This window comes from Lynx rufus, unplaced genomic scaffold, assembly GCF_022079265.1.
Source record: "Lynx rufus isolate CCGP_SWC_20201006 ecotype Redwood Valley unplaced genomic scaffold, mLynRuf1.p SCAF_4, whole genome shotgun sequence".
Lineage (NCBI taxonomy): Eukaryota > Metazoa > Chordata > Mammalia > Carnivora > Felidae > Lynx > Lynx rufus.
In genome coordinates this window covers 114,802,513-114,818,448 of record NW_025814856.1, presented here as the reverse complement: position 1 = coordinate 114,818,448, position 15,936 = coordinate 114,802,513, and the positions used below count along the sequence as shown (strand labels likewise).

At 41.2% G+C, this 15,936-nt stretch overlaps 1 protein-coding gene across 1 annotated transcript in view; it reads right to left on the bottom strand.

The window, feature by feature from the left end:
- DNAH11 (dynein axonemal heavy chain 11) overlaps positions 1-15,936 on the bottom strand; it is a 352,793-nt gene that overhangs the window by 133,254 nt on the left and 203,603 nt on the right. Inside the window, exons 50-54 of the mRNA XM_047094654.1 lie at positions 14,306-14,467; positions 13,841-14,034; positions 8,809-8,971; positions 7,170-7,293; positions 6,578-6,720 (exon numbers count right to left, since the gene is read on the bottom strand). Of these exons, the coding sequence (XP_046950610.1) occupies positions 6,578-6,720; positions 7,170-7,293; positions 8,809-8,971; positions 13,841-14,034; positions 14,306-14,467 (786 nt within the window). The remainder of the gene's footprint in view (positions 1-6,577; positions 6,721-7,169; positions 7,294-8,808; positions 8,972-13,840; positions 14,035-14,305; positions 14,468-15,936) is intronic.

Sequence of the window (15,936 nt, the reverse complement as noted above, 5' to 3'; positions counted from 1 at the left end):
GTCAGATATTTAACTGACTGAGCCACTCAGGTACCCCAGTGGTGTGATAATGATGTAAGCAGGGATGAACAGATTCATGGAACAATACAGAGTCGAAAAACAGAATACCACATATTTAAACATTCAGTATATGAGGACAGCTAGCATTTCAAATCAGTGATCAAAGATTACATAATTAATGGTGTTTACAGAATTTAGGGATGGTGAGAGTAGAAAAGTCACCTGTATGGTACACAACAATCCAGGGTTAACCATTAAAAGTATTTTAAGTCAATTTAAATAGAATTCAGAAGAATATTTTCACAACTATGAAGTATGGAAATGCTTTCTCAAAAAGCCTTAACACACAAAATCATGTAAGAAAAATTAGACATTTTTTAACAATATAAAACAGAAGTCATTGTAAGCAAAGGCAGGATTACGATGAACTTGCAGAATCACTGGCAACATGTAAAGTAGGTGAGAACATTATGGACATCTGAATATTATCCAGATATGGAAAGAATTCCTATAAATCAATAAAACTGTAACAAACCATTAGGAAATTTGGTAAAGGATATACTTGAATAAAGGTGTTAAACAAATAGGTATCTAGAATAAAGTATGTTTGAGTGAAGTATTTCACCCCATACGCCCAATTCTTGGAATCATTTCTTTTCTATGGGAGCCTTCTAATAAAAAAAGGCAAAAAGGAATGTAAGGAAATAGTGACAGATGTGAAAAAACCATCAGTTCCGAATATGTACTTTCCATGCGTTTATACACATACAGAAAACTGGAAGGAGATATACCAATACGCATTCAGTAGTCATCTCCAAGCAACATAATTTAGCCCAATTTTTTTCTTCATATGGTTCTGTATTTTTAAATTCTCTGCAATTAACACCTATTCTTATATTATCAGAAATGACTGTCTCATTGTCTAAAAATACAAATCACATAAGTGTATGTATACAAAGACACACACACACATCCCTCAATAGACAGATATGTAACAAGACAGGTATCCAGAGTCTCAGGAAACAATGAGGGGCTCTTATATACGTTAAGTGCCCCCTTCCCTATGGCATCAGATGGCTGAGAAGGAAGACAAGAAAGAAAAGTTTTTGGGCTGACTAAAGTCAACGGTAGAGAAGATGAGCATACTATACTCTAGTTGCAAGATGAGAATTATGTGTGAAAAGATGCACACAGGGCGCCTGAATGGCTCTGTTGTTTGAGCATCTGACTTCTGCTCAGGTCGTGATCTCGCGGTTTCTGAGTTAGAGCCTCATGTTGGGTTCTGTGCTGACAGTGCGGAGGCCACTTGGGATTCTGTCTCCCTCTCTCTCTGTGCCTCCTCTTTCTAACTGTCTCTCAAAAATAAATAAACATTTTTAAAAAATTAACAAGAAAATATGTACATATACAAACATGAAGGAGAGAAAGCATTTGGCATTTACTCATTGGCTTATTTCAGGCAATCCAAGTACTCACATCTGATAGTCATTAATGGGAAGTGCCCTGCGGATTGAGAAGTCACATTTTGCATGCCAACAGGTTCTCGCTGCCCTTGCACTCCAAATGGGTACTGGCTTTGGGTGGTGAGCATGGGTAATGGGGTGGCAACTTCATGTCATTTAGCTTGACCTGCCAGGTGTGCTCACCAACCCTGTAACACATTTAGCTTCCCAGGTCGCCCCGGTAGGAACGTAAGCAAGGCAAGTATCAGCTCATCGGGAATTCTGAGTCGTTAGTACACGCTGGCGAGAATCACAACATATGAAACTGACACATGGCAAGCCACAACTCTTAAAAATCCAAGGATGTGAGGGTAGTGTTTATGAAGAGAAAGAAGCTAAAAGGTGGCCCATTTTTATGCCATATTATTTGTCCCCCAGGGTAAGATGCTCATCACTATTCCTCTTGATGCAGCAAATGGAGTGACAAGGTCACAAAGACAGGAGTATTTGAGGGAGACATCCTATTCTTTAGCATTAAAACACAAACTCTCTTATTCATTTCAGTAGAAAAGAGATAGATTATTCAAGTAGGAATCCTGTGGCAATAGGGGAAAAATGATCCATATCTAACACCAAAATAAATTCTAGCTCGGGATGAGGTCAACAGTGAAGAAGGGCCTCTGAAAAGAGGTGAACATAAAACTGGTCTCGGCTTTGGGAAGGCCTCCTGAAGTGGAGTGAAAGGAAACAGGTGAAGGGAAAGATGAATTTAAAACGTAAAAATGTTAAAACTTGGATATGTCAATCTGTACTGTACAAGTGTTAGTAAGTTCACGGAGCAAAACCATATAATTATCTCAGCAGATGCTGAAAAGGAACTTAATAGATACTTCCTTGACAAGATATATATTCTGAATCAAAAGCCAACAAAAGACTTAATAGTGAAACATGAGAAATGTCCTTATTAACGTAAAAACCAAGACAAAGTTTCCACTACCATCATAATTATTTAACGTTCAGTAAATTTAACAATGCAATGAGGGAGAAAAGCAGATAAACAGAATATTAAGAGACAAAATATTACCTGCAGGCTATGTGATATCAACCAACTATCAGAAACTACCAGAGAGGCTGGTTATAAAAATAGCAGGTTATAAAATTTAAAAATCAATAGCTCTCCTATATACAAACAATATGCCATCAGAAAACCATGTGAAAGAAATATTCCCTCTACAAAAAACTTTATATAATATTTAATTCTCCCTAAAATAAGCAGTCAGCACAATTACAATCAAAATGAAAATGGAATGTGTTTAGAATGTGACAAAATGATTCTGTTGTTTTTCCAGACATAGAGACATGTGAGAGCAAAGAAAAAGTAAACATGAATGGTGAGATATTAGATATAAAAATGTGTAATAAAACCTTAATGATTTACATAGTACAAGGCTAGGATCAGTAATACAGAGACTTATCAAGAGAACAGGGGCACCTGGGTGGCTCAGTCTGCTAAACATCCGACCCTTGATTTCAGCTCAGGTCATGATCTTACAGCTCATGAGTTCGAGCTCCACATAGGGCTCTGTGAGGACGGCGTGGAGCCTGCTTGGAATTCTCTGTCTTGCTCTCTCTCTGCCCCTCCCCTGTTTTCTCTCTCTTTCAAAATAAACAAACATTAAAAAAACAAAAGTTAAAAAAAATAAAGGATCTAGAAATAGACTCGATATGACATATAATAAGGATATTACCTTAAATCGTATTACTTTAAATCAGTAAGGAAGGAATACATGATGTTAAGAGAAAAACATATCTTTCTGGAAAAAAACATAACCTGAAACCTCTCAGCTCACTCTTTACCATTTATGGTAATAAATATATTTTAGATGTAGTAAAGCTTTTTTTAAAAATAAGTTTATTTCTTTTGAGGGATAGCACATGCATGCATTCAAGTGCTGGAGGGGCAGGGAAAGGGAGAGAGAGAATCCCAAGCAGGCCTAGAGCTGTCACTGCAGAGCCCGACATGGGGTTTGAACCCATGAACCGTGAGATCATGACCTGAGTTGAAATCAAGAGCTGGACACCCAACCGAACTGAACCATCCAGGCACCCCCCCACCCCGCCCCTAGATAGAGCAAAGTTTTAAACATAAAACATAAAGGTATTGGAATGATGGAATCTGCTGTTATTCCAAAATCCACTTCTAATTTTATCCATAAAGGTCATGTGACAAGATCAAAAATTCACTTCCCCAGACTCCCTGGTAGGTAGAAATGGCAGGTGACACACTTGTGGCCACTAAGACGTCAGCATAGGGTCTTGGGGGGAAGCCTTGGTTTCCCACTCAGAGAACTCCCACATTGCCTTCCCCCTCTGTCTTCCTATCTGGAATACAGACCCCACTGCACTCATGTGGTGGTCACGAAGCAGGAAGCGTGAGGAAAAGCATTGGCAGAGAGGAAACAGGATAAAGCATAGGTCTCTAAGTTTGGGGATATTCTCTTATTTGCTGCCCAGATGAATTCTCACTGCTTCTAGGGAAGAGTTTTATAATCTTGGAGAGAAAAATTTCCCTAAGTTCACAATCAACTCCAAATCCATAATGGAAAACACTGATTCATCTAATAAAAAACTTCTTAAAACTTTAAAGTTATAAACAAATAAACATGTATTGTATGTATATTTAAATGACAAATGAGAATTGGAAAAATATATGAAATACATATATAAGACTAATTGCTTCGTATACATAGAAGTCTTATAAAAAAACCGTGTGTACGTCAATGGAAAAGTAGGCCCTTTATAGCTTAGCCTCAGAAGTTACTCAGCATGTCCGCATTCCCATACTTGTAAGCCTACCCTGATTCAAGAAGAAAGGAATTAGACGCTACCTGTGTGTGTAAAAAGCACATCAAAGAACTGGCAGGTGTGTTTTAAAACCACTATAAGCCATAAGTAATGGGGCACCTGGGTGGCTCAGTTTGTTAAGCATCCATCTCTTGGTTTCATCTCAGGTCATGATCTCACAGTTCATGAATTCGAGCCACGCGTCAGACTCTGCACTGACAGCACAGGGCCTGCTTGGGATTCTCTTTCCCTCTCTCGTTCTCTGCCCCTTTCTCACCCTCTATCTCAAAATATATAAATAAACTAAAAACAAAACAAAACACTGTAAGCTGTAACAACTGAACTTAGCAATTCTCTTAGGAATTTATCCTACGGATAAAAGCAAAGTTGTATATAAAAGATGTAGGTAAAGAACGCTCACTTTAGCATTATTTTTAACAATGGTTCTCAAAATTTCAGTGTGCCTCAGCAGTACCCAGAGGGATTATTATAACATACATTGTGGATCCCATGCAGAGTTTCTGATTCAAGAGATCTGGGGTGCAACTGGAGAACTTTGTCTTTTTTTTTTTTTTTTTTTTTTTTGAGAGAGAGATTGATAAAGAGAGAACACACAAACTGGGAATGGCAGGGGAACAGAGAGAATCCTAAGCAGGCTCCATTTTCATTGCGGAGCCAGATGTGCGGCTTGATCCCATGACCCTGGGATCATGACCTCAGCTGAAATCAAGAGTCAGATGCTCAAATGACTGAGCCACTCAGGTGTCCCATGACATATGAAGTGGGCAGACAGAGAGAGAGATAAAGAGAGAATCCCAAGCAGGCTCCATGCTGTCAGCGTAGAGCCCGACATGGGGCTCAATCCCAGGACTCTGGGATCATGAGCTGAGCCAAAATCGAGTTGGAGGCACAACAGACTGAACCACCCAGGCACCCAAACTTGCATTTATAGAAAGTTTTTAGGTAATGCTGATTTTGTTGCTCTAAGAACAGACTTTGATAATGATTTATAACATTACCATCTCAAATTCTATTATTGTACTTGTTTTTCCATTTCATCAAGAAAATGTGATCCAAATGTACCACCATGGAACAGGGAGAAATCTCTCGCCTTGTTATGACCTAGCAAAAATATTCTTAGTAACATCTTGATGGGGAGAAAACGCTTTGGGCAAGTGAACTGTAAATTCTGATCTAACGTCAGCCCACCATTGCTCAGTAAGATTAATGTGGGATTTAAAAGAGCAGGGCAGAAGAGAACCTTACAATCTCTCCAAGGGGAGATACATTCATGGCTGCCACACTCCCCACCCCCTTTCCTTGTCGTTTCCAGGCTCTACTGAATCCTGGAGCCTGTTACTTGCCCGACAGGCCTGGCATCCTAGAAGTAACAGCAAAGTGGAAAGTGGCTAGGTTACTAACCATGTCTATACCAGGAAGCCTGAATTTTCCTTAAATTGGCTTCCTGCCATGAATTTGGAGGTATGTCTTAGAATACTTGATCTTTCCTGAGGCTAGTATTTGGTTATATTATATCCCTATGAGCAATACTGAAGCACAGAGCAGTCTGGAGGGAAGAACCTCCATTGACACTCAGATCGTCTGGTTAATACAGCTGAACTGCTTGCCTTGAAGTACTGACGTAATTCAGTTCCTTAATCCAACGTCTCCCACGGCTGCCTTCATGATTTACAACCCTTTACCTCATCCTAACTTACTTCCCAGCCTGATCCACCTTCTTCCCCTAAAACAAACCCTGTGTTCCAGTTATTCAGGGCAATCTTGGGTTTCTCCAAAGGTCTACAGGACAGTCCAACCCTACACTTACATAAATTGTTATGTCCTCTCCCTGAAGGATCCTCCCCACCCAGCGCTTCCCCATGGATTCCAATCCATGCCTGAGGCATGGCGTGTCACTTCCTCCAGGAGAGCCCACTGCAGGGAACAATGCTGTGCTTGCCTGTAACTCACGGTAATACACACATCAGTCCTGTACTGGAGTTATTTGTAAGGGCTCTTGTCTCCTTGAGCAGTGTCAGCTCCTCAAGGACAAAGACCACGTCCAGTTCAGTCGAGCAGCACGCAGTCTGCTCGGTGCAATGCTTTATAGATGCTCAGCATAAGGGAAACCTTCAGAAGGTATACTCCAGACACGGGCATGTAAAAATACAAACGTCCTTTCAAACGGAATGGATGAAATTCAAACTCACGGTATGCACCATGAAGGCGAACCATGTCAGAGTTCCAATGGCAGGTTTTAAACATTATGCATGGAAGCAAGTGTTTCTTACCTTGAGCTGTAGCTGCACCCTGGACAGAAAGAATTTCCAGCAATTTTCTCTGGAGTCCACCATGCCTAGACCACGAACTTCATTACGAACTCCAGAAATTATGTTGTCTACATCTTCATCGCTGAACAGATCCGGAATTTCTCCTGCCCCCAAAGGAGTGAGTAGAGTTACTGAAAGGCAGTCACAATTTCAATTTTAGATAAGACTTTTTAATGCTTGGATTGCTTTATAATACAAAGTTCAGTTTAAATGATAAAGAGTTGGAAATCAGAAATGCAATTCAATTTTTTTTTCTTTTTTGTATTTACAAGCCACATGGCACTCGGGGAACGAGCTGTGATGGACACACCCACTGAGTGTGTACGTGTAGGAATAACATTTACTACTTTCCTCAAGGCTCCTCCAAGCACCTTACAACTGTAAGCAGACTAAGAAAGCAATACACGTCAAATTAGTTAGGTTTACGGGTTTCTCCCCAAAGACTGTCCCAGCAAACACCTCAAAGACAAATTATCTCTCTTTAAAGTTCACTGCAACTACAGATAATTTGTCATGGGGGAAGATCTTTCAAGGAATGTGTTGATTTAATCACCTGATGCCAGCAAGTCATTAATCAGCACGAGAAAGCTCTCATCTAGAACCTGGGCATCTGTCAGCAGGAACACAGTGGGCATGTTCTTGGCTCCAGTTCTGATGTACAAATTGGCAAGATCTACCTGTAAGGAAAGGAGGCCATCATTCATGCGTTGTTGCGATGCTGATGTGATGTTGCGATGGTGCTATGTTTGTGTGGGCTGGGAAGCACTGTGTAACAACAGCGAGAAAGAGGCATGTTGTACTTTCCCCTTGTCTACCTACATGTTCTTTCCTCTTGGAGACCCCACATGGGGGTCAACAGCATGACATCACCTCCATCTCTGGCAATACAACGATGAGTGCCATGTCTGGGGCTTAATGGAACATAGGGATGAAAATCAGTGGCCGACGGATAACTCCCTCCTACTAGTCCGAAAATGAATTTGGCGATGCCTTTGCCAAGCAACGTGGTAAAAGGAAAAATCTGCTCATTTCAACAACTGACTATTTCAGGGAAAACAGTTTTTATTTGGTTATGTACTTAGTTTTGCTCAGAAATATTGAAAGCATGTGATTTATTTTCCCTTTTTGGGTGAAAATGCCCACATTTCACCCACTCATCACTTTCCACAAACCTTGAATATTACTTTGTAAGTACAGTTCTGATTAAAGACCCAAATTAAAAAAAAAATTAATGTTTGTTTATTTTTGAGAGACAGAGAGAGTGTGAGTGGGGAATGGGCAGAGAGAGAGGGAGAGACAGAATCTGAGGTCGGCACAGGGCTCGACATGGGGCTTGAACTCACGGACCATGAGATCATGACCTGAGCTTAAATCAGATGATCAACTGACTGAGCCATCCAGGCACCCCAAAGCCAATTTTTTTTTAATTTAAATTTTAGTTGGCCAAGATACGGTGCATATTGGTTTCAGGAACAGAATTCAGGGGTTCATTGCTTACTTACAATGCCCAGTGCTCATCACACCAAGTTAAAAAACCAATTTTTAAAAAGCACACGTATTCCTGTCAATGAATCATTTTCATGATTCATTCCAAATGGAAGAAATCTACTTGCATTTGTGAAGGCAGTATCTTTTTCTGCCCCTTCATTATATAGGAATACTAAAAGTGTTGAACAGCAAGTGTGGTCAATACAAAGGAAAAACCATGTTGGTTATAAGTACTTTTTTAATTAAAAATGTTTATTTATTTATTTTGAGAGAGAGATAGAGGCAGAGAGAGAGAGGGAGAGAGAGAGAATCCCAAGTACCCTCCGTGCTGTCAGCACAGGGCCCAATGTGGGGCTTGATCCCATGACCGTGAGGTCATGATCTGAGCTAAATCAAGAGTCGGATGATGAACTGACTGAGGCACCCAGAGGCCCCTATAAGCAAGTATTTAATACAGTATTTTCTGAGTCAGGTCTATAGGCTTATAGGCTTATATATCTATAATCATTTATAGAATTTTACTATTATAAATTTACCATGAAGAAGCAAGAGACAAAGGTACCTAAATCAGCAGAAACTTTCCCCCTCTTGGCGGGGGAAGCGTTGGCCAAATCGGGGAGTCAGAGCTGACACAGGCATGCTACCAGCTCCTGCTTTATCGACCAGAAAGGAGGGCAGAGGGACCACCTGCCACCCTCACTCACCCGGAGTTCTTGGATTCCGAAGCCTTGGGTCACAGTGACCTGGAAGACCTCAAGGCTGCAAACGTAAGCTGCCAGGCGGGACAAGCTCTTCTTGCCAGTGCCGCCCACTCCGATCAAGAGCGCGTGCCCCTGAGGGGTGCGAAGGATTCGGCTGATGCGGCACCTGGAGAGAGAAGGCACACTCAAGGCTGACGAGCTTAGGGACTAGGTCTACTTTACTTTTTAGAAACGTTTCTACACACTGAACCTGAATTTTTATTTTAAACCTTAAGTCCTCTCTCATCTGCTTCCACATCAAGGATGCTCCCTCCCTGTGCCCTCACACTGGAGGCCTAACAAACTGTCCTGCTAACCACATCTTGGACTCACCGCTTTCTTCCTGTCCATACACAAGGTCTTTTCGTCAAGTGCCAAGTTTTTCCGATTAGCAAGAAAGACCCCAACTTCACCAGCATCCAAGTCCAGCAACTTGTGCCAGAAACTTCTGCTGTGAAATTACTTTGGAAAGAATGGATTTGTTTTGATCAACAAATATCTCACATGTGACTGACTTCACGCAGATTAAACACCTGTCTCTACGATTCTTACTTCCTTTGCACTAAAGCTCTGTCTGTCCTTGGGCACTCTAGAAAATTTACTGAAATCTTTCAGAATCACTCAATTATATCTCCAGCAAGTCCAACTAGTCCTTTGCTCTGTATTATTGAGGAGATTCTAAAGGACTAAGCTACTGATATCGTCCCCACATTTTACAGTTACGAATAAGCTAGCTTTAACATCATCTTGAAGAAATATGTCATAATTATGTTATGAATACCAAGAACAGCAAAAACCCCAAATATAAGCATACAGACACCCACATGCAAAAAATCAGACAGCATCACGTCAGTTCTAGGTTGAATGTCAACTTCCAGCCTTCGATGATCCACCTAGATGGTTTTCACAAAAGCACTTCCAGATAAAACAAAGCTGGGATCACTTATGCTGGGAATGGCACCTCTCCACTGAAAGCCTTCAGTAACTAAAAAGACAGCTTAATTTTACAAGCTTAGCCCTTCCAGTGGGTTTTACCTTACATGACCACACAACAAAATCACCTCAGGAAAGCCAAAAAACTACTCTAATGCAGGTCAAGCCCGAAGTTACAAAGCAGTTTCCCTTTCATTTTAACATTTGCTTCGAGGTTTGTACCTCACCAGGTTCTTAAGCAAAGTTCCTTTCTGCAAGCCCTCCAGGATGTGCTGTGAAGTCATCTCTTACCCTGAGTCACTCAGCATACTCCCTGATCAAAGAAACAGTCTACCTTTGTAGGCCACTGAGGAGCCCAGGTTGAAGGATTTTGTGACAAGAGTCTCTCCTCCAGCAGCAGCAGGAGATCTCTTTCACCTGCTCCATAACGAACGTACACAGTGTATCCCAGCCGAAGCAGGAACAGTGTTACTAATACTTCAATTAGCACCATAGTCAAATTCTGACCGAAACCACGGCATAACCAGAGGACTGCAACCACAAAGGGATCAATGAAACCATCGATACTTAACATGCTTATAATAACTCATGATGGGGAGGTCTCCAAAGTTTTTCTTGAGCACTTGGGCTATAAACATTTTCAAGAGCAACTTCTAAAAACTGGATTCTCCAACTTTCATGTGTATGTGTGTGTTCCAAATTCCTTCTTCCCATACTTCCTTCTTTCTTGACTTATTTTTAACCATGATTTCATTATTTTAATCTTTGCCAGAAAGATTGTTGGAATCTTTCACTTTGGAAAAGCCAGTGTTATCTACTGAAAGGTATCCCCTCAGATTTATATTGTAAAGTCCTAACCCCTAGTACCTCAGAATGTAAGCTTATTTTGAAATAGGGTCACTGAGGAAGAAATTGGTTATGTTATGTAGTAAGGTGGGCCCTTTATGCAATCCAACCAGTGTCCTTATAAAAAGGAGAAATTTGGAAGGAGACATGCACAGAGAAAGAATACCATGTGCAGATTGGAGTTAAGCTGCTATAAGCCAAGGAACTACCAGAAGCTAGGAGGGAATTCTGGAACAGATTCCTTCATAACACCTTCAGAAGGAACGTGGCTCTCTGTCACCTCAATTTCAGACTTTTGGCCTCCACTGTGAGGCAATAAATGTCTGTTAATCTAAACCATCCATATGTGGCATTTTGTGACAGCAATGCTAGCAAACGAATAGAGCAGTGACCAATGATGGTGACCAGGAGAACAATAATGGACGTAAAGACGTACCCTGCTTCCTACCCAGCAGCAGCAATGGCAAGCTGCTGAGACTATTCCACAAATACTGTCATTCCTGTGCTCAAATCTGTTGAAAAGCTTCTCACTGCACGTAGAATAAAACTAGAACTCCTTCCTCTGGTAACACGGAAAAAACTGGCACCAATAAGACCCACTGCTGCTTCTCCTTCCGTGTCACACACTGCTCTCTCCACTTTTTCTCCATGCTGCAGCCATGATGACCCCTTTTCTGTTTTTGAACCTTCAACCCTGGGGTCACATGAAATATGCCCTTACCTAGAATGTTCCTCCTTCAAATCTTTCTATGCTTAGCTCCTGCTTACCATTTGATCTCACTTTAAATATCACCTCCTCACGGAGTTACCCAGACCCTTTTTGGGAATGTGCATACTTAGTACTTGGAATCGATCTATTTCCTAGCATGACATATCACTTTCTGACATTTTCTTGCTTATTTGTTCATATCCTTATGTGTCTTTCAGCATCACTAAAATATAAGCCCAACTAGAGTAAGGACTAGACTATCTTGTTTGCTGCTGTATCCCTAGTGCCTTACAACCCTGTCTGACAGCAAGGGAGCTATGGATGGTTGCATGATCTGTGCACTGCCCAAAAAACCCAGTCTAGGAGGTTAGAGAGAGCCTTGTCAGCCAAACTCTACACCAGAACAGGGGCATCTAATTTTCCGCCAAGCAAACATGCCCCTTTCCTTTTCTAATTTGCACAAAAGTAGTGAAAAGCCTGACACTGTTCCTGTTTAGCACTCGGGAGGCACTCCATAAACAGGATTTACCAATGACCAGCAGTTTCACTTCATCCTGTTTCTGCCCCTTAAGAACCTTATGGCTTTGAATATCTCCCATGCCTTCCTCTTTCTTAGTTTTCTTACCTAACAGGGCTGCAGTGAAATGAAATTATGGCTGTGACCACCTATCAGAAAATAGTATACTGACATATGACATTACTAAGATGTGACCTTGGACTTGAAGATGCATTCCAAAGCTGTAATCATCAAGACAGTACGGTACTGGCACAAAAACAGATGCTCAGATCAATGGAACAGAATAGAGAACCCAGAAGAAATGGACCCACAAACATAAGGCCAACTAATCTTTGACAAAGCAGGAAAGAATATCCAATGGAATAAAGACAGTCTCTTCAGCAAATGGTGCTGGGAAAACTGGACAGCGACATGCATAAAAATGAACCTGGACCACTTTCTTACACCATACGCAGAAATAAACTCAAAATGAATGAAAGACCTAAACCTGAGACAGGAAGCCATCAAAATCCACAGGCAAAAACCTCTTTGACCTTGGCTGCAGCAACTTCTTACTCAACATGTCTCCGGAGGCAAGGGAAGCCAAAGCAAAAATGAACTATTGGGACCTAACAAAATAAAAAGCTTCTGCACAGCAAAAGAAACAATCAATAAAACTAAAAGGCAACTGATAGAATGGGAGAGGATATTTGCAAATGACATATCAGATAAAGGGTTAGTATCCAGAATCTATAAAGAACTTACCAAACTCAACACCGAAAAAACAAATAATCCAGTGAAGAAATGGGCAAAAGACATGAATAGACACTTCTCCAAAGAAGACATCCAGATGGCCACCTGACACATGAAAAAATGCTCAACATCACTCATCATCAGGGAAATACAAATGAAAACCACCATGAGATACCACCTCACACCTGTCAGAATGGCTAAAATTAACAACTCAGGCAACGAAAGATGTTGGCCAGGATGCGGAGAAAGAGGATCTCTTTTGCACTGCTGGTGGGAATGCAAACGGGTGCAGCCACTCTGGAAAACACTATGGAGGTTCCTCAAAAAATTAAAAATAGAACTACCCTATGACCCAGCTATTGCAATACTAGGTATTTATCCAAGGGATACAGGTGTGCTGTTTCGATGGGGCACATGCACCCCAATGTTTATAGCAGCACTTTCGACAATAGCCCAAGTATGGAAAGAGGCCAAATGTCCATCGAAGGATGAATGGATAAAGAAGATGGGGTGTGTGTGTGTATGTATACATACACACACACACACAAATGGAGTATTGTATAACATACATACATACATACATGTATATATACATGCACATATATGTATGTATATATACGTTCATATATGTACATGTATATACATATACACATGTGTATATGTATATACACACATACATACACACACAATGGAGTATTACTTGGCAATCAAAAAGAATGAAATCTTGCCATTTGCAACTCTGTGGATGGAACTAGAGGTTATTATGCTAAGTGACATTAGTCTGAGAAAGACAAATATCATAGGACTTCACTCATATGAGGACTTTAAGACACAGAACAGATGGACACAAGGGAAGGGAAGCAAAAATAATATAAAAACAGGGAGGGGACAAAACATAAGAGCCTCTTAAATATGGAGAACAAACAGAGGGTTACTGGAGGGCTTGTGGGAGGGTGGATGGGCTAAATGGGTAAAGGGCGTTAAGGAATCTACTGCTGAAATCATTGTCGTGCTATATGCTAACTAACTTGGATGTAGATAAAAAAACAAAAATGAAAAAAAAAATAAAAGTTCTCTGGGAAAAATAAAAAAAAGATGGTGACCTAACTTAGAGAGACACTTACAGTTTTATACTGGATGGCAAATGAGAGATAAGAACTACCAGCTCAGAGTACTGAGTATGATCTACAGTCAAACAACGATTGTGGTGACCCAGCCATTTTTACATTGTGAAAAACCATCACGACTTGTCAACTCACACATGCTGCATGGCATCTTCAAACAGAACCAGGTTCATGACAGCATTCAGCTCATTGTGGCTGTCTAAGGCTTCTGTAAGAACTGTCCTCAGCACCTCCCAGTCCTTCACCGGCAGGTAACGTGGATCTTGCCCACCGTGTGCAAAGTGGCAATAGATGAGGGGCTGTTGAAGCAGCGCATGACCATTTGCACCCTGCAGGAGGAGGAAAAGACAAGGATAGTCACAGCAGCCATCCAGAATGATTCATCTGGAAGCGCAGGGGCCCGTCAAGGGAAGAGCATGCAGGTCAGTCCATGAGCAGGTAGGTGGGATGTTCCCAAGCACAGACGGTGTACATTCCGGAATCACAATGGTTCCAAGCAAGGTAAGTATCTGCACAATTCATTCACATGCGTATCTAACTCTGCCCTGACACCAGTTAGTGCCAGAGTGAATGGCCACCTCTGACACTCCACACGCTTACTTCAAAGTGTTTATAAGCAGTTTCCAGCATTTTTTTCTGAAACAAATCACAATCCTTTGGGTCTACCAGTTTGTCTCCATAAACACGCGAAGATTCGTGAAGCCACAGGCGTATTAAATCATTTGGACATTTTAAGCATTCAGGAGAAGCAAATAAAATCCCCTACAAAGAAAGAATGGGAAAAATTAAAAACTCAGAAACGGATAACACTCCAAGATAGTATTTTCCTTTACCATTTTAACTGTATACTAAATTTAGTAATTTATTACTTCAAAAGAAATATTGTCAGTAGAATTATTATACTGGTAGTTTTACTCTCTGGTCAGTAATATCTTAAAAATTTACTAGCATTATACCCAGTTTTGGAACGTAGCTAAGATTGTATTTCAAAAGCCAACCTCGGAAATAAACACCTCATTAGAGGACTCGCATCTATTAAGTCTTTCGACAGATCAAGTTTCCCCAAACTGTTTTACAAACAGCTACCATGAATGTCACAGGATCAAATTTTTTAAATTCTAATACCGTCTGATATCAGTTCATCTAACCCTTCCATTTTGCAGATGAAGAAAACGACACCAAAAGTAAATTGCCCAAAATCACACTTTGTGGGTAGATGCGGAATCAGCACCAAAACGTTTTGCCTCCCGCCCTCCTTCAACACTGCCCTCCACTATCTTGGATTCACACAGAGCCACGTCTTTGCGAGAGAGTCGGCTGGCTCTAGACTTAGGAGAGAACACAGCGAGTTGTCGACAAGTAGTTGCAAGCGCTAAACCAACGTTTGGTGATGTCAGGTGTACCTGAGAGCCCGAACATAAGCAGTGACCAGGCCTCTCATCCCATGTCACCTATGGCCTTTCTTCCCCTTTTTACCCTAAGATTAAAAATCCACTTTTAAACCACACCGTAATGGGGCGCCTGGGTGGCGCAGTCGGTTAAGCGTCCGACTTCAGCCAGGTCACGATCTCGCGGTCTGTGAGTTCGAGCCCCGCGTCAGGCTCTGGGCTGATAGCTCAGAGCCTGGAGCCTGTTTCCGATTCTGTGTCTCCCTCTCTCTCTGCCCCTCCCCCGTTCATGCTCTGTCTCTCTCTGTCCCAAAAATAAATAAACGTTGAAAAAAAAAAATTTTTAAACCACACCGTACTGAGCACAGTCTTTCCAGCAGGTGCTAGAATGACGGCCATGAGAATGAGTGGCCCACGTCCTCAGGAAGCTGGCGCCTGATGTGGTGTTACGGTCGTGAGGCAGTTGCGGAATGACAGGCCATAAATAACCCTCCAACCACTTTTACTGTATAAGGTAGATCATACCAGTTAACTTTTTTTTTAACTCCATGTTTTAATCCCTTCTTTGGAATTTCCTTTCTAAACCAAACACATAAACACTGTCCTTGTACCAGGTAAGCAAAGTAAGTGTCAAGGTCAAATCAAAATAATTAAGCAGTGTAAGAAATTCAAGCTGCTTTTGATGGATGTTTAAAAATCACACTGCATAAATATAAACAAATAACAAACGATCCCCCTCATTTGGCACAAAATGAGGCACTCAAATATTTATATAGAATACATGGACCTAAGTCGCTACACAACCTAGAGAAACCACTAGTCCCATTGATAAAATGGGAATAA